Source organism: Kogia breviceps, chromosome 13 (genome assembly GCF_026419965.1).
Source record: "Kogia breviceps isolate mKogBre1 chromosome 13, mKogBre1 haplotype 1, whole genome shotgun sequence".
Lineage (NCBI taxonomy): Eukaryota > Metazoa > Chordata > Mammalia > Artiodactyla > Physeteridae > Kogia > Kogia breviceps.
In genome coordinates, this window is record NC_081322.1 from 47,447,399 (window position 1) to 47,464,873 (window position 17,475).

Here is a 17,475-nt window from a genome sequence, read left to right on the forward strand (position 1 = left end):
GGGTTCGTGCCCCGGTCCGGGAAGATCCCACATGCCGCGGAGTGGCTGGGCCCGTGAGCCATGGCCTCTGAGCCTGTGTGTCCAGAGCCTGTGCTCCGCAACGGGAGAGGCCACCGCAGTGAGAGGCCCGCTTACCGCACACAAAAAAAATCTATCAAGCTGTATACACTTTGTGCACTCTCTGAATGTATGTTATACTTCAATAAAAGTTTACTAAAAAGTAGAAATAAAAGACTTGTGGTTCTTGTTACCAAAATAAAACCTTGGCAAGTATTTTGTTAAATAGTATCTTTTACCTATCTTTTATCGTTGCTGACAACAGTGATGATGGCCAGATGATCACTTTGTCAGTTAGACTATCATTTAGCCTTGCCCTGTGCAGCCAACGCAGCTTCTTCACGCCACTTTGCCTTCTTTGCCAGGTTCCAACTTGTTAAAATTCATGTCGTTCTGCAGCCTGCAGAAACAAGCAAATAAAAAGCAAAGCATTTTGACGCTCTGGAAGAATTTGTGTTTTACATAGAGAAACATAGGAAAGACTCTATGAAAAGGAGAACAGTAACTTAAAGCATCTGTCACACATAGCATTTGAGAAAAATGATCCTTTGGTACAGTAAAAAAATTTACTTCAGTTGCTAGAGTTCCAGTCAACAGGACAGCTGATATCAAAAATCTGCCCTCACCTTCTCTTGGCACACATAGATATATTTGTTGGATAAAAAGTTAACAAATATATTTTCAAATACTTAATGAAGCTCAAATTCAAGAAAGGGAAATCCTCAGGTACCAGACATGGAAAGAACGAAAAAGTCATGAATTGCTGGGGAATGAGAAGGACTGAAGCCAGGATAGAAGGAAATGGCTTCAAACGGGGACATTAGGGGAAAATATTGGCTTCAACAGCTGTGGGCTGGGAGTTGAATCTCTACACTAACAGGTGTGTTCAGGATTTGGATCTTGGGCACAGAGCTGAGGTATTTCTGTGAAATGACTAAAACTCCTCTCACCAGCCAGAGGAAATGGCAAGGAAACTAGGCATTTATCTGGGGAAAAATTTACCTGTGAAAAGAAAAGATAATTAGCATTATGATCAGGAGGAAAGAACGCTAGCTAGAAAATAGACCCGAGGAAATAATCTAAATGCAGCACAGAGATAAAGGTGCAAAAAACAGAAAAGAGCAGTTAAGAGACACGGAGGACAGAATTAGAACTTCCAAAATATATTCTTTTTTTTTTCACATCAGGATACTGAGATACCAAGGGGGATAAATGACTCGTCCACAATCATACAACTAATAAGTGGCTATATTTTAGAGTATTATGAGCTCATTTTTTCTTAATATCTTTATTGGAGTATAATTGCTTTACAATGTTGTGTTAGTTGCTGCTGTATAACAAAGTGCATCAGCTATACATATACATATATCTCCATATCCCCTCCCTCTTGTGTCTCCCTCCCACTTTCCCTATCCCACCCATCTAGGTGGACACAAAGCACAGAGCTGATCTCCCTGTGCTATGCGGCTGCTTCCCATTACCTATCTATTTTACATTTGGTACTGGATATATGTCCATGCCACTCTCTCACTTCATCCCAGATTACCCTTCCCCCTCCCCATGTCCTCAAGTCCATTCTCTACATCTTTATTTCTGTCCTGCAACTAGGTTCATCAGTACCATTTTTTTTTTTTTAGATTCCATATATATGTGTTAGTTTATGGTATTTGTTTTTCTCTTTCTGACTTACTTTACTCTACATGACAGTCTCTAGGTCCAGCTGCCTCAATTTCATTTCTTTTTATGGCTGAGTAATATTCCATTGTATATATGTGCCACATCTTCTTTATCCATTCATCTGTCGATGGACACTTAGGTTGCTTCCATGTCCTGGCTATTGTAAATAGAGCTGCAATGAACATTGTGGTATATGACTCTTTTTGAATTATGATTTTCTCAGGGTATATGCCCAGTAGTGAGATTGCTGGGTCATATGGTAGTTCTATTTTCAGGCTTTTTTTTTTTTTTTTTTTTTTTGCGGTACGTGGGCCTCTCACTGCTGTGGCCTCCCCCGTCGCGGAGCACAGGCTCCGGACATCCAGGCCCAGCGGCCACAGCCCACGGGCCTAGCTGCTCCGCAGCACGTGGGACCCTCCCGGACTGGGGCACGAACCTGCATGCCCTGCATTGGCAGGCAGGCCCTCAACCACTGAGCCACCAGGGAAGCCCTATTTTTAGTTTTTAAAGGAACCTCCGTACTGTTCTCCATAGTGGTTGTATCAATTTACATTCCTGCCAACAGTGCAAGAGGGTTCCCTTTTCTCCACACCCTCCCCAGCATTTATTGTTTGTAGATTTTTTGATGATGGCCATTCTGACCAGTGTGAGGTGATACCTCATTGTAGTTTTGATTTGCAGTTTGCTAATTATTAGTGATGTTGAGCATCCTTTCATGTGTTTGTTGGCAATCTGTATATCTTCTTTGGAAGAATGTCTATTTAGGTCTTCTGCCCATTTTTGGACTGGGTTGTTTGTTTTTTTGATATTGAGCTGCATGAGCTGCTTGTATATTTTGGAGATAATCCTTTGTCAATTGCTTTGTTTGCAAATATTTTCTCCCATTCTGAGGGTGGTCTTTTCATCTTGATTATGGTTTCCTTTGCTGTGCAAAAAGTTTTAAGTTTCATTAGGTCCCATTTGTTTATTTTTGTTTTTATTTCCATTTCTCTAGGAGGTGAGTCAAAAAGGATCTTGCTGTGATTTATGTCATAGAGTGTTCTGCCTATGTTTTCCTCTAAGAGTTTTATAGTGTCTGACCTTACATTTAGGTCTTTAATCCATTTTGAGTTTATTTTTTGTGTATGGTGTTAGGCAGTGTTCTAATTTCATTCTTTTACATGTAGCTGTCCAATTTTTCTAGCACCACTTATTGAAGAGACTGTCTTTTCTCCATTGTATATTCTTGTCTCCTTTATCAAAGATAAGGTGACCATAGGTGTGTGGGTTTATCTCTGGGCTTTCTATCCTGTTCCATTGATCTATATTTCTGTTTTTGTGCCAGTACCATACTGTCTTGTAGTATAGTCTGAAGTCAGGGACCATGATTCCTCCAGCTACGTTTTTCTTTCTCAAGGTTGTTTTGGCTATTCGGGGTCTTTTGTGTTTCCATACAAATGGTGAAATTTTTTGTTCTAGTTCTGTGAAAAATGCCATTGGTAGTTTGATAGGGATTGCATTGAATCTGTAGATTGCTTTGGGTAGTATAGTCATTTTCACAATGTTGATTCTTCCAACCCAAAACATGGTACATCTCTCCATCTGTTTGTATCATCTTTAATTTCTTTCATCAGTGTTTTCTAGTTTTCTGCATACAGGTCTTCTGTCTCCTTAAGTAGGTTTATTCCTAGGTATTTTATTCTTTTTGTTGCAGTGGTAAATGGGAGTGTTTCCTTAAGTTCTCTTTCAGATTTTTCATCATTAGTGTATAGGAATTCAAGAGATTTCTGTGCATTAATTTTGTATCCTGCAACTTTACCAAATTCATTGATTAGCTCTAGTAGTTTTCTGGTAGCATCTTTAGGATTCACTATGTATAGTATCATATCATCTGCAAACAGTGACAGTTTTATTTCTTCTTTTCTGATTTGGATTCCTTTTATTTCTTTCTTCTCTGATTGATGTTGCTAAAAATTCCAAAACTAGGTTGAATAATAGACCTGAGAATGGGCAACCTTGTCTAGTTCCTGATCTTAGTGGAAATGGTTTCAGTTTTTCACCATTGAGAACGATGTTGGCTGTGGGTTTGTCTTATATGGCCTTTATTATGTTGAGGTAGTTCCCTCTATGCCTACTTTCTGGAGGGTTTTTATCATAAATGCATGTTGAGTTTTGTCAAAAGCTTTTTCTGCATCTATTGAGATGATCATATGGCATTTCTCCTTCAATTTGTTACTATGGTTTATCACATTGATTGATTTGTGTATATTGAAGAATCCTTGCATTCTTGGGATAAACCCCACTTGATCATGGTGTATGATCCTTTTAATGCATTGTTGGATTCTGTTTGTTAGTATTTTGTTGAGGATTTTTGCATCTATGCTCATCAGTGATATTGGCCTGTAGTTTTTTTTTTTTTTTTGTGACATCTGTCTGGTTTTGGTATCATGGTGATGGTGGCCTCGTAGAATGAGTTTGGGAGTGTTCCTCCCTCTGCTATATTTTGGAAGAGTTTGAGAAGGATAGGTGTTAGCTCTTCCCTAAATATTTGATAGAATTTGCCTGTGAAGCCATCTGGTCCTGGGCTTTTGTTTGTTGGAAGATTTTTAATCACAGTTTCAATTTCAGTGCTTGTGATTTGTTTGTTTATATTTTCTATTTCTTCCTGGTTCAGTCTTGGAAGGTTGTGCTTTTCTAAGAATTTGTCCATTTCTTCCCAGTTGTCCATTTTATTGGCATGTAGTTGCTTGTAGTAATCTCTCATGATCCTTTGTATCTCTGGAGTGTCAGTTGTTACTTCTCCTTTATCATTTCTAATTCTATTGACTTGAGTTTTCTCTCTTTTTTTTTTTAGATGAGTCTGGCTAATGGTTTATTAATTTTGTTTATCTTCTCAAAGAATCAGCTTTTAGTTTTATTGATCTTAACTGCTGTTTCCTTCATTTCATTTATTTCTGATCTGATCCTTATGATGTCTTTCCTTCTGCTAACTTTGGGGTTTTTTGTTCTTCTTTCTCTAATTGCTTTAAGTGTAAGGTTAGGTTATTAGAGATGTTTCTTGTTTCTTGGGGTAGGATTCTATTGCTATAAACTTCCTTCTCAGAACTGCTTTTGCTGCATCTCATAGGTTTTGGGCTGTCGTGTTTTCATTGTCATTTGTTTCTCGGTATTTTTTGATTTCCTCTTTGATTTCATCAGTGATCTCTTGGTTATTTAGTAGCATATTGTTTAGTCTCCATGTGTTTGTATTTTTTACAGATTTTTTCCTGTAAGTGATATCTAGTCTCATAGCCTTGTGGTCGGAAAAGGTACTTGATACCATTTCAATTTTCTTAAATTTACCAAGGCTTGTCTTGTGACCCAAGATATGATCTATCCTGGAGAATGTTCCATTTGCACTTGAGAAGAAAGTGTATTCTGTTGTTTTGGGATGGAATGTCCTATAAATAACAATTAAGTCCATCTTGTTTAATGTATCATTTAAAACTTGTGTTTCCTTATTTATTTTCATTTTGGGTGATCTGTCCATTGATGAAAGTGGGGGGTTAAAGTCCCCTACTATTATTGTGTTACTGTTGATTTCCCCTTTTATGGCTGTTTGCCTTATGTATTGAGGTGCTCCTATGTTGGGTGCATAAATATTTACAATTGTTATATCTTCTTCTTGGATTGATCCCTTGATCATTATGTAGTGTCCTTCTTTGTCTCTTGTAATAGTCTGTATTTTAAAGTCTATTTCGTGTGGTATGAGAATTGCTACTCCAGCTTTCTTTTGATTTCCATTTGCATGGAATATCTTCTTCCATACCCTCACTTTCAGTCTGTATGTGTCCCTAGGTCTGAAGTGGGTCTCTTGCAGGCAGCATATATACAAGTTTTGTTTCTGTATCCATTCAGCCAGTCTATGTCTTTTGGTTGGAGCATTTAATCCATTTACATTTAAGGTAGTTATCGATATGTGTGTTCCTATTACCATTTTCTTAATTGTTTTGGGTTTGTTATTGTAGGTCTTTTCTTTCTCTTGTGTTTCCTGCCTCGAGAAGTTCCTTTAGCATTTGTTGTAAAGCTGGTTTGGTGGTGCTGATTCTCGTAGCTTTTGCTTGTCTGTAAAGGTTTTAATTTCTCCATCGAATCTGAATGAGATTTTTGCTGGGTAATCTTGCTTATAGGTTTTTCCCTTTCATCACTTTAAATATGTTCTGCCACTCCCTTCTGGCTTACAGAGTTTCTGCTGAAAGATCAGCTGTTAAACTTATGGTGATTCCCTTGTATGTTATCTGTTGCTTTTCCCTTGCTGCTTTTAATACTTTTTCTTTGTATTTAATTTTTGATAGTTTAATTAATATGTGCCTTGGTGTGTTTCTCCTTGGATTTATCCTGTATGGGACTCTCTGCGCTTCCTGGACTTGACTATTTCCTTTCCCATATTAGGGAATTTTTGACTATAACCTCTTCAAATATTTTCTCGGTCCCTTTCTTTTTCTCTTCTTCTTCTGAAACACCTATAATTTGAATGTTGGTGCATTTAATGTTGTCCCAGAGGTCTCTGAGACCGTTCTCAATTCTTTTCATTCTTTTTTCTTTTTTCTGCTCTGTGGTAGTTATTTCCACTATTTTATCTTCCAGGTCACTTATCCGTTCTTCTGCCTCAGTTATTCTGCTATTGATTCCCTCTAGAGAATTTTTAATTTCATTTACTGTGTTGTTCATCATTGTTTGTTTGCTGTTTAGGTCTTCTAGGTCCTTGTTAAACGTTTCTTGTATTTTCTCCATTCTATTTCCAAGATTTTGGATCATCTTTACTATTATTATTCTGAATTCTTTTTCAGGTAGACAGCCTATTTCCTGTTCATTTGTTTTTTCTGGTGGGTTATTACCTTGCTCCTTCATCTGCTGTGTATTTCTCTGTCTTCTCATTTTGCTTAACTTACTGTGTTTGGGGTCTCCTTTTTTGCAGGCTGCAGGTTCGTAGTTCCCGTTGTTTTTGGTGTCTGCCCCCATTGGGTAAGGTTGGTTCAGTGGTTGTGTCAGCTTCCTGGTGCCTGTGTTCTGGTGAATGAGGCTGGATCTTGTCTATCTGGTGAGCAGGACCGTGTCCGGAGGTGTGTTTTTGTGTGTCTGTGACCTTATCATGATTTTAAGCAGCCTCTCTGCTAATGGATGGGGTTGTGTTCCTGTCTTGCTAGTTGTTTGTCATAGGGTGTCCAGCACTGTAGCCTGCTGGTTGTTGAGTGGATCTGGCTCTTAGTGCCGAGACGGAGATCTCTGGGAGAGGTTTTGCCATTTGATATTACATGGAGCTGGGAGGTCTTTGGTGGACCAATGTCCTGAACTTGGCTCTCCCACCTCAGAGGCTCAGGCCTGACATCTGGCCGGAGCACAAAACACTGTCAGCCACACGGCTCAGAAGAAAAGGGAGAAAGAAAAGAGAAAAAAAGAAAAGAAAAGAAAAAAGAAAAGAGAAAGAAAGAAAGGGAAGGAAGGAAGGAAGAAAGAAAGAAAGAAAGAAGAAAGAAAGAAAGAAAAAGAAAGAAAAAATAAAATAGTTATTAAAATAAAAAATAAATATTATTATTAAAAATAAAAAAGTAATTCAAAAAAGAAAGAAAGAAGAGAGCAACCAAACCAAAAAACGAATCCACCAATGATAACAAGTGCTAAAAACTATGCAAAAAATAATAATAACAACAGACAGAACCCTAGGGCAAATGGCAAAAGCAAAGCTATACAGTCAAAATCACACAAAGAAGCATACATATACACACTCACAAAAAGAGAAAAAGGAAAAAATACATATTTTTTTTTAAAAAAGGAATCAAATCAATAAACAAATCTACCAATGATAATAAGCTCTAAATACTAAACTAAGATAAACATAAAACCAGAAACAAATTAGATGCAGAAAGCAAACCCCGAGTCTACAGTTGCTCCCAAAGTCCACCGCCTCAACTTTGGGATGATTCGTTGTGTATTCAGGTATTCCACAGACGCAGGGTACATGAAGTTGATTGTGGAGATTTAATCTGCTGCTCCTGAGGCTGATGGGAGAGATTTCCCTTTCTCTTCTTTGTTCCCACAGCTCCTGGGGTTCAGCTTTGGATCTGGCTCCGCCTCTGTGTGTAGGTCACCTGAGGGCGCCTGTTCTTCGCTCAGACAGGATGGGATAAAGGAGCAGCTGATCTGGGGGCTCTGGCTCACTCAGGCTGGGGGGAGGAAGGGGTAAGGAATGCAGGGTGAGCCTGCGGTGGCAGAGGTCAGCATGACATTGCAACAGCCTGAGGCGCATGGTGTGCTCTCCCGGAGAAGTTGTCCCTGGATCACAGGACCCTGGCAGTGGCAGGCTTCACAGGCTCCCAGGAGGGGAGGTTAGGATAGTGACCTGTGCTTGCACACAGGCTTCTTGGTGGCTGCAGCAGCAGTCTTAGTGTCTCATGCCCGTCTCTGGTGTCTGTGCTGATAGCCGCGGCTCGCGCCCGTCTCTGGAGCTCGTTTAGGCAGTTTTCTGAATCTCCTCTCCTCGCGCACCCCAAAACAATGCTCTCTTGCCTCTTAGGCAATTCCAGAGTTTTTCCCGGATTCCCTCCCGGCTAGCTGTGGTGCACTAGCCCCCTTCAGGCTGTGTTCACGCAGTCAACCCCAGTCCTCTCCCTGGGATCTGACCTCCGAAGCTCGAGCCTCAGCTCCCAGCCCCCACCTGCCCCGGGGGGTGAGCAGACAAGTGTCTTAGGCTGGTGAGTGCTGGTCGGCACTGATCACCTGAGCAGGCATCTCTCCGCTTTGCCCTCTGCACCCCTATTGCTGCTTTCTCCTCCGTGGCTCCAAAGCTTCCCCCCCCCCCCCCGCCCACCCTCCATCTCCACCAGTGAAGGGGCTTCCTAGGGTGTGGAAACCTTTCCTCCTTCACAGCTCATGCTCACTGGTGCAGGTCCCGTCCCTATTCTTTTGTCTCTGTTGTTTCTTTTTTCTTTTGCCCTACCAGGTACATGGGGGAGTTTCTTGCCTTTTGGGAGGCCTGAGGTCTTCTGCCAGCATTCAGTAGGTGTTCTGTAGGAGTCGTTCCACATGTAGATGTAGTTTTGATGTATTCGTGGGGAGGAAGGTGATCTCCACGTCTTACTCCTCTGCCATCTTGAAGGGCTCCCCTGCAATGTATATTCTTAACAGGTAGGAAGAATAGTCAGAATGGAGAAAGAGGCCATGTTTGAAGTGATAACAGCTTAGACTTTTTCAGAAGTGAGGAAAGCTATGGGTCCTCAGACTGAAGAACATACAAAGTCCTTAGCAGAAAAAATAAAAATAGATACTGATGGAAGTCTAACATGCATCTCACATTCAGTATATCCGAAATAGAGGACTTGACATATTTTGCCTGTCATGCCTATCAGTTCTTTCCTCAGCCTTAGACATCTCAACAAATGGCAGCACCATCCATCTAGGTGCTCAAAGCAAAAACCCAGGCTTTTTGATGTCATTCTTCCTTTTTCTCTCCTCTTCCCACATTGAATTTACCACAAAATTCTATCCTTTTGACCCCCAAATACGTCTCAAATTGCTAAACATTTCTCCATCTCTATATGACACCACCTTATTTAGGGTACGTGCATTAATTATTCAAAATGAAAGGTGAATTGGAGACAGGCAAGAGAGACAGAGTGAGACCCTTTAAAAGATACTAAAATAAACTAGGCAACAGATGGTGGTTATTTCAGACCAGGGTGATTATCAAGAGAGGTGGTGAGGAGTGGTCCAATTGTGCATATAGTCTTAAGTGGAGTCAACAGGATTGCTGGTATATAACGACTTACTCATGAGCAGTTGGAAAGATAATAAAATAGTGAGTACCTGAGCAAGGCTATTTCAGATGGGGTGGTCACAGAAGCTCTCACTGAGAAGAATGAGAATGAGTCAGCTACAGTAAGGCCGAGAGAAGGAAGGAAAGCCTAGAGAGAATAAAGGGTCTGATGCATTAAAAAATGAAAAAGAAATAGTGTGGCTGAAGCATAAGGAACCAAGGGAAGATGGTATGAAACACGGAGGGTCCAGGTAGTATCAAAATCCAATTTGTCGGGCTTCCCTGGTGGCGCAGTGGTTGAGAATCCGCCTGCCGATGCAGGAGACACGGGTTCGTGCCCTGGTCCGGGAAGATCCCACATGCCGCGGAGCACCTAAGCTCGTGAGCCATGGCCGCTAGGCCTGCGCGTCCGGAGCCTGTGCTCCGCAACGGGAGAGGCCACAACAGTGAGAGGCCCGCATACCACAAAAAAAAAAAAAAAAAAAAAAAAAAATCCAATTTGTCATTTAGGAGCTAGAGAATCACCAACTGGGTAGACAGTCATTTTATCTAGGATAGGTTAAAACAAGATATGACTGAATTTCTTTACGTCTATGTTTAAGTGTTCAGCCCAGCAAACATTTAAGAAATTTTCCATTTGATTTCAAAGCATAAGCTCTTTGCCGAGCCAACAGAAATGAGTAGACATGTATATAACATCAGTAAGCTCAGAAGACCCAGTCCGTGTGTGAATTATTGGGCTCAAATACTCTTGAAAACCTGAGAAGTAAAGAAGAGCAGGATCATAGGACTAGGCAGAATGGTCATTGGCGAAATGTGCCTAGAGATTGAAGATGGATCCAGGCAAACTATTCTGTGTGATGTGGCTGCCAAAATCTATTTCCATCTCTGGCTGTGTTACTAAAATGCAGTGTTCAAAAACAAAGAAGTTATAATCACACTCCAAGGGACTCAGTTGCAGGTATCACAATGAAGAGGGACACTGATAAACTGGAGTGTGTCCAGAGGAGAGCTCAAAATAGAGGAAAGTTGTCAGGGATGGAGAAATTAAGAGTAGAGAAAAGATGACTCACAGAGATGTATCAGATATCTCCCAATATTTGTGGGGCTGCTCTTCATGGTAAAAAGTGATCAGCAGATGAAAGAATTTGGGGAAGCAAGAAGCAAAATTAGATAGTAATTAGCTCTTAATTCCCCTCTAGAAACTACATATTGGAGATGACAAGGAAAGGGCTTATACACAGGATACAGGCAAACTAGCCTGCCTTGGTCATCATTTCCAACTTTTGCACTTCTAACTATGTCATGATTCTATGCAATAGCTAACTGAGTTCATGATTTAAGAAATGATGTAGTCTGGATAACTTTCATACAACAAAGTTCTTCCTGTGCAGATTTTAACCATGTTATAAACTGTTATTTTTGGTTTTGCTTATCTTATAAATGGAAACAAACTTTTGTCCCTCCTGTCCATATAGTTAATTTCTTGACTCAAATTTCCATGAACAATGCTGTTTCCAGTATGATAAATATATGCAGGTGGCTCAAGGTGTCTGAGATGAAATTGTTCTTACATTGAGAAAACAGCAATAATCCCCCAAAGGAGAACAAAGCTCATAATCCTTCTTAAAATTCACAAGTCTATCTTTACTTTAAAGAGGTACTCACCCTTTTGGCTGACGCTATCACTGCAAAGCAGGTGATGATTGTGAGTCCAATCATTATGTAGCAAGCTTTCACTCGTGCTTTGTTTCTTGCAGCATCTATCATTTCTGGCCTAAACCAAGATGTGTATTCTGTTAATTATATTAAAGCAATATGGTTTTCCGACTGGCATAATAAACAATGATTTTTTATGTAAATATTCCAAAAATGTCCCTGAATGCAAATGGCATATGTGAAAGATTTCCAAATGCTAGCGCGTTATCTTACCGATTTCAAGTTAACAGGTCCTAAATAATGTTAGCCACTATGAAATGACAATGCAGTATATTTAGTTTCTAACTGTTCAAAATATAACTACTAGAGATTATGACCTGACTCTCCATCATTTTTGTTTCACTGACTGGGATAAAAGTAAGAATTAATGCCTATGTATGTCTATGACTCATGTTCATTTGGCCCCTGTGTTATTAAGTGGGCTTTGTTTTCAGTTTTGAACAGGTTGTTTTTGAAAACTTATTTTCTTCATTTTGGTTTTTCACTAGCCTCCTAATCTCTTCTTGCCCCCTCCCATCCTGACTCCATTAAAGAGACTATTATATATTTTGTATAATATACTGCTATTATACGTTATATATTTTGTGAGAACGTGTATTAGGGAAAGGGTGTTTCCTTCGTGGCTTCTGCATGAAGTTTTCAAAAGAAGTGATCAAAATCACAGTAATTTGTTGAAGAAAAGATAAACACACCTTCATTTTCTTCTTATTATTCTGAAATTTTATATGCTTACTTGAATATTGCATAGTCTTATTTATTAATAAAGTTATATGCAAGTTGTCCAGATTTTAGCAAAGTAGTGTTACAAAAGTAATCATGCCTGTAGGCCTTTCTGATAAAATAAATTTTAACAATTTGCAGTAATATGAAATGGCAGTTTATAAATACATATAATTAAAGAATGACTTTTGAGAATGTATTCAGCAGTATTTTTTATCTTTGTCAAGTTTAAATAGAATGTAGTCACATAAAAAAAGAATTCCAGGAAGACAATTTGCAATTCTTCTTAAAAATGAAAAATTTTTTCTTTAACTTTCTACTAGTTGAAAGAACACAGAAAACCAATATCTAGCCTGCTTTCCTCAGATTTTAGGCAGATTAATGTAAGTTTTAAGGTAGTTGCAAACAGGTGAATTTTAGCACATTATTAGATTATACTTGTTGTTGACTTTTGTTCCAGATGGAACCTGAAAGATCTGATCTTTTTTACCCATCCATCTGGCTTTGAACAGCTATAACAAATTAGTTTAACACTGAAAAGAAAAGAAAAAGTACAGTCATTATTAAATATCATTAGTGTAAATTAGTTTAACACTGAAAAGAAAAGAAAAAGTACAGTCATTATTAAATATCATTAGTGTACGGTCCAAAAATTATAGGTCACTTAATTATATGTCCATTAAAAGCATAAAAGTGAAAGCTGTTAATATTGTAAATCTAACACTTAGTTAGGAGGCATAGCTCTCCTAAATAGCAATGCTTTTAAAAAATTATAGAAAATAATAAAATATTCAAATACTTTCATGTTTTCAACCCAAAACTACAATACTTTTCCTAGGCACCTTGCTCAAAGTTAAATTCTTCTGCTTATAATATTTCTTTTTATTTTATTTTATTTTGGCTGCGTTGGGTCTTCATTGCTGCGTGCATGCTTTCTCTAGTTGTGGTGATCCAGGGCTACTTTTTGCTGCGATGCATGGGCTTCTCGTTGCGGTGCATGGGCTCCAGGCACGCGGGATTCAGTAGTTGTGGCACACGGGCCCAGTTGCTCCGCCGCATGTGGGACCTTCTCAGACCAGGGCTCCAACCCGTGTCCCCTGCATTGGCAGGCGGATTCTTAACCACTGCGCCACCAGGGAAGCCCTATAATATTTCTTTTGACTGTGATCCTGGGGAAATTATTTCTGTAAAATGGGTCTCCACATATATAGCCATGTTAAAATGGATCTAGGTTCTCTTGACAAGCATTAATTTACAATAATGCAGGTTCTTTACATTTTTGATTACTCTGTTGTGTAGCCCTAGAATTCAAAAATCCAAAAACACTGAGGATGGTCTTTTTAAGCTTTTCTGGGGCTAATTTCTTCTTTGGGCTAAGTCTTTAGTTTAGAGCCTATAGATCTCAAGGAAAACAAAATTTGCTTTATAATATTAAAAAACATCTTCGTGGTTGAATAAATGCTGAAAACAGAATTCAAATTCCATGTTCATTCCTCATTAAGTAACTTGATACAAGAAAGGAATAAAAATGTTTGAGAATTCATTATTGAATGAACATTTCCCACCATATTTTGTTTTCTATTTATTTGAGATGCTTTTGGTAAATAATAAATTAACAATCAATAAAAGTGTAGGCAATATGCACAGAACAAGATGTAGGCCAAGTTTCCACTATCCATTCTAATAGGCATTGATTACATCATATAAATATAATATTTGAACATCTGAAATCTTTATTTGATTTTACAGTTCTAGTCTCCCGTTTTTTAAAAGATCAGTTTAAAAAGTAGTAGATTGATGTTATCCTTAGTTTCCTTCCTTCCCCTTGTAACCACTGCCTTGTAAAGTTCCCAGAAGATTTTTGGGCTTTGCATAAACTGAAGCTGTAGAAAGATGGTTTTAACAGGTTACATTTACATTTTTTTTTTTTTTTTAAAAAACGTATTACATTTACCCTGGAGTTGAAGTTGTCAGCTTAAGTTTTATCAAGCGAATCTCTGTCCTGGGTTTGGGATGATGAAGAGGCCAGCGACGCTCATGTGTCGTGGGTCCCAGTCCGAGTAAACCCGTACTCAGAGGACTGCAGGACCGCGTACACCAGGCATCTCCCACCCCAGAAGAGGTCACATGGATGTGGCTTCTTCCCAGAGACTCTCTAGCCACCTCTCGAGCCATGATGCTTCCTTGGGTGCTTCAGGGAGCCACCCTCCGCCACCCCTCCCCTCCCAGGCCAGAGCCCCTCTCCCTCTCGGCCACCCGGGTGCACGCAAGGCCGGTGCGTTCTGTTTGGCCTAAGTATACTCCGCTGTCTCATGGCCCGGAGCTCGCTGGGGGCGGGTATCTGAGCGACGGTGGAAGTGCCCACTGAACTTCTGGATTTTCACCTGACTTCAAGAATCTCCCTGTAAGCTTAGCTTAGCTCCCACAGCCCAATCATGGAGCCTGGCATTTAACCGCACTCGGGGGACGTGGGTAAATTCCTTAAGGTGGTAGGTATTACTGTGAAGACCTGTGTGGCTCCGCGGCCGCCTCCGCTCCAGGGTGCGCAGAGGTCGGGAAGTGGATGGACCCCCGAGCCCCCCAGGCCCGGCGCCGACCCTGCCGGGAGCACGCAACCCGGGCCGGGCACAGGCCACACTTACGGAATCCGAGGCGGGATCTCCTCCATCGTTGTGAAACGCCCGGTCCACAGCAGGATTTTCCTGTCGAATTGCGACGGCTTGTGCTCGGCGGGGACCCTATGGGCCTTCCCTGCTGCGACAGCGACAGGGATGTACGGAGGCACCGAGAGACCGACGGCACAGAGACCAGGGCACGCTCACGCCTCCCTCCCCCAGCCCCGGCTCCTCGCCCGCCCCTCCGCGGACCCCTCCCTCCCAGGCCGTTCCCAGTCCCTGCTCACAGGAACCTGGGGGCTCCGAGCCGCCAGAGTACTGGGGGTTACCGGGAGGCCGGAGAGACGTGACGAGCTGCCGCGCGGCTTCTGGGGGCGCGCCCGACGGCGGAGAGCATGCTGCGCCCTGTTACCCCTGCCGCCACCCAGCCGGAGCCAGGCACCGAGCTCCCGGGACGCCTGCCCCGCCCCGCGCAGCCTCCAGGGGAGTCCCGGATGCGCAGCCGGAGTCTGTCGTGCGACCCCTGGGCTCCCGGCCTCCGCCCCCAGCCGGCGACCCGGGACGGGGGCTGAGTCGGTCGCCAGGCGGGGCCCGGGAGCTACATGACGGCGGGACTACTTTCCTCCTGCGGCAGCTACGCGCCGCTCGTGTTCAAGGCGTTTCTTCGTGTGGAGTAGAGACGAGTTTCCGTCAGAGCTTTTTAGGTTCCACTGTTTGGTGCCCAAGAGAATAAATCTAAACCCTCTCCGGAGAAGGGCAACAGTCAGGCCTTCAAGTTCAGGTCGCTTCAGATGTTTACCAAGTAAGTGTCAGGACTTTCAACGAACTTCTGATTTTTCCCGTGAAGAGGTGTTTTGAAGTTAGCTCCTCACCCCACTCTCCACTCCCGTCCTTTTCTCGTTTCCAGGTAAAACAACCTCAGTTCCTACCACTGGTTTTCTCCACCTCTTTATTTCTTAGACCACAGACTCTTCAAACTCCCTTCAAAATGAGCTTTTTTTCTGTCTTCCCTCTCCAAAAGAGGGCAGAATCCACTTTTCTCTGGTATCTAAATGGGAACAGGAACTCAGAGAAAAAGGGCTTGTAAGAAAGCTGGCTCCTCTGAAGCAATCTACCTATTCTACTTCCTCACGTGCCGGGGACAACAGACCCCAGCCAAGTTAAAGTGCTCTCCAGGACCCAGCCCCCAGACTAGTGCACCCTCCTCCTTACTGTCTCTGAGGTCCCTTCCCAACACAGACACTGCCCTACTTTTTTTTTTTTTTTTTTTTTTTTTTTGCGGTATGCGGGCCTCTCACTGCAGTGGCCTCTCCTGTTGCGGAGCACAGGCTCCGGACGCGCAGGCCTAGCGGCCATGGCTCACGGGGTTAGTTGCTCCGCGGCATGTGGGATCTTCCCGGACCAGGGCACGAACCCGTGTTCCCTGCATCGGCAGGCGGATTCTCAACCACTGCGCCACCAGGGAAGCCCTGCCCTACTTTTAGTTGGATCCCCACTTATTTCTTTCCTTCCTAACTACACTGTCAGGCCCTTGAAGGCAAGATCTCTGTAACTCTGCGTCTTTCACATAATGGCGTTTTAACAAGAGAAGACAGAATCATATCTCAGTAAAGAAATATGCATTTAGAGATACAGTTATAGAAGGAACCATGAGCTTTGCCTTCACACTGAGGTTTAAACCCCTAATTTGTGATTTAAGGGTTGCACAATTTTAAGCAGATCATTTAAGTCATTTTTCTTGGTCTCATTTGTAAAATAAGAGTTCTTCCTTTCAAGTTCATTCATGCAACAACTACAAAAATCCCTACTCTATGCCAGCGACTTCTCAGAGCTGGGCATAGAGCAGTGAACAATGTCAAGTGGGGATTAGTAGATGAAGAAAAAAAAAAAGCAGGATGAAAAAAAGTAACCAGGCATGGGGTGGACGCTATTTAAAAAGGATGGTTAGAGATGCCCCTCTAAATGTGCCTGGTACATTAATAACACTTCAAAGATGTTTCTTTCCCTTCACATTCTTTAACTAGTCCCCAAACACAAGGGCATCTTAATTCATAAAATCTCTTGTAGGGAACTGTAGGAGGCAATGAGCTCCCTAAGGGTGTAGCTGAAACATTGGCACTTAGTAGATACTTAATTTTAATCCGTTAAAGAGAGGAAAAAATGAATGAAAAGCTTCAATAATGAAATAGACTCTATCTGGGCTAGTTTAAGAAAAGATTGACTATTTGAGGACATGCTGCATGATGAACAGAATGAATTCCTACCTGAAAAAGTATGTTGCCATAGATAATATTTGATGGTTGCAGGAATATGCTACTTGAAAATTCTCCCATTATTCAAATGTGTTTTCTCCTTTAATATTTTAGTTTTCTTCACATCACTGAAAATACCCATAGAGCTAGAGAAAAACATCTGTGTGAAACAGCCAATCGGTAATAGTTCACCAAGGACTATTAAACTAACTAAATAAGTTTATTTCCCTGGAGAGAACCAAATGTCAGATATCTTCACATGATTTTCTATCTGAAGCTTCTCTAGCATTGCAGAACCACAGGGCAAGAGAATCGTGGCTTATGTCATGAGAGAAAGGACAGTTTGCATTCTGTTCTCTGTTCTTGATGCGATTAAAATATCACTATTCGGCAGTGTTCTACATTTAAAAAAAAAAAAAACACAGTTGCATGAGAGATGTTTTCTTTAGCTCTAGAATTGGAACAACAACCAAAAACAAAAACAAAAACTCGAATCAACTTCTAATAGAAGAAAAAGTAATTATATTCCTTTATTTCTTTCTTTTAAACCAGGACAGTTCATTTGTTCATTGAACAAATGTTCTTTAAATGTCTCCTATGTGCTGGGTACTGTACTGGGCTCTGAGGTTACAGCATAACAGGTAAGCATACAAAAATCTTTGCT

The 17,475-nt window shown here is 41.2% G+C and overlaps 2 protein-coding genes across 2 annotated transcripts in view; one reads left to right on the forward strand and one right to left on the reverse strand.

Moving 5' to 3' along the window:
* Window positions 1–349: 349 nt before the first annotated feature.
* On the reverse strand, window positions 350–16,892 carry FAM162B (family with sequence similarity 162 member B). The gene is made up of 6 exons (XM_067011198.1): window positions 16,824–16,892; window positions 14,847–14,964; window positions 14,587–14,695; window positions 11,174–11,282; window positions 8,714–8,869; window positions 350–457 (listed from the first exon to the last, which is right to left on the reverse strand). The coding sequence occupies exons 1-6, from the start codon at window positions 16,890–16,892 to the stop codon at window positions 434–436; spliced, it is 585 nt and encodes a 194-aa protein (XP_066867299.1). The 3' UTR covers window positions 350–433.
* Window positions 14,795–17,475, forward strand: part of RFX6 (regulatory factor X6) — a 130,472-nt gene continuing 127,791 nt past the window's right edge. The window contains exons 1-2 of the mRNA XM_067011707.1: window positions 14,795–15,361; window positions 17,364–17,452. The gene's annotated coding sequence lies outside the window, so the exon portion shown is untranslated. The remainder of the gene's footprint in view (window positions 15,362–17,363; window positions 17,453–17,475) is intronic.

Excerpts from the sequence above, each read along its gene's own strand:
- FAM162B (XM_067011198.1), bottom strand. The coding sequence starts at position 16,892 with ATGGGAGAATTTTCAAGTAGCATATTCCTGCAACCATCAAATATTATC. Across the intron at positions 14,965-16,823 it reads ATGGCAACATACTTTTTCAG|GGCGCAGCATGCTCTCCGCC; the intron begins GTAGGAATTCAT and ends CAGGGGTAACAG. Across the intron at positions 8,870-11,173 it reads TGATAGCGTCAGCCAAAAGG|AATATACATTGCAGGGGAGC; the intron begins GTGAGTACCTCT and ends CTACCTGTTAAG.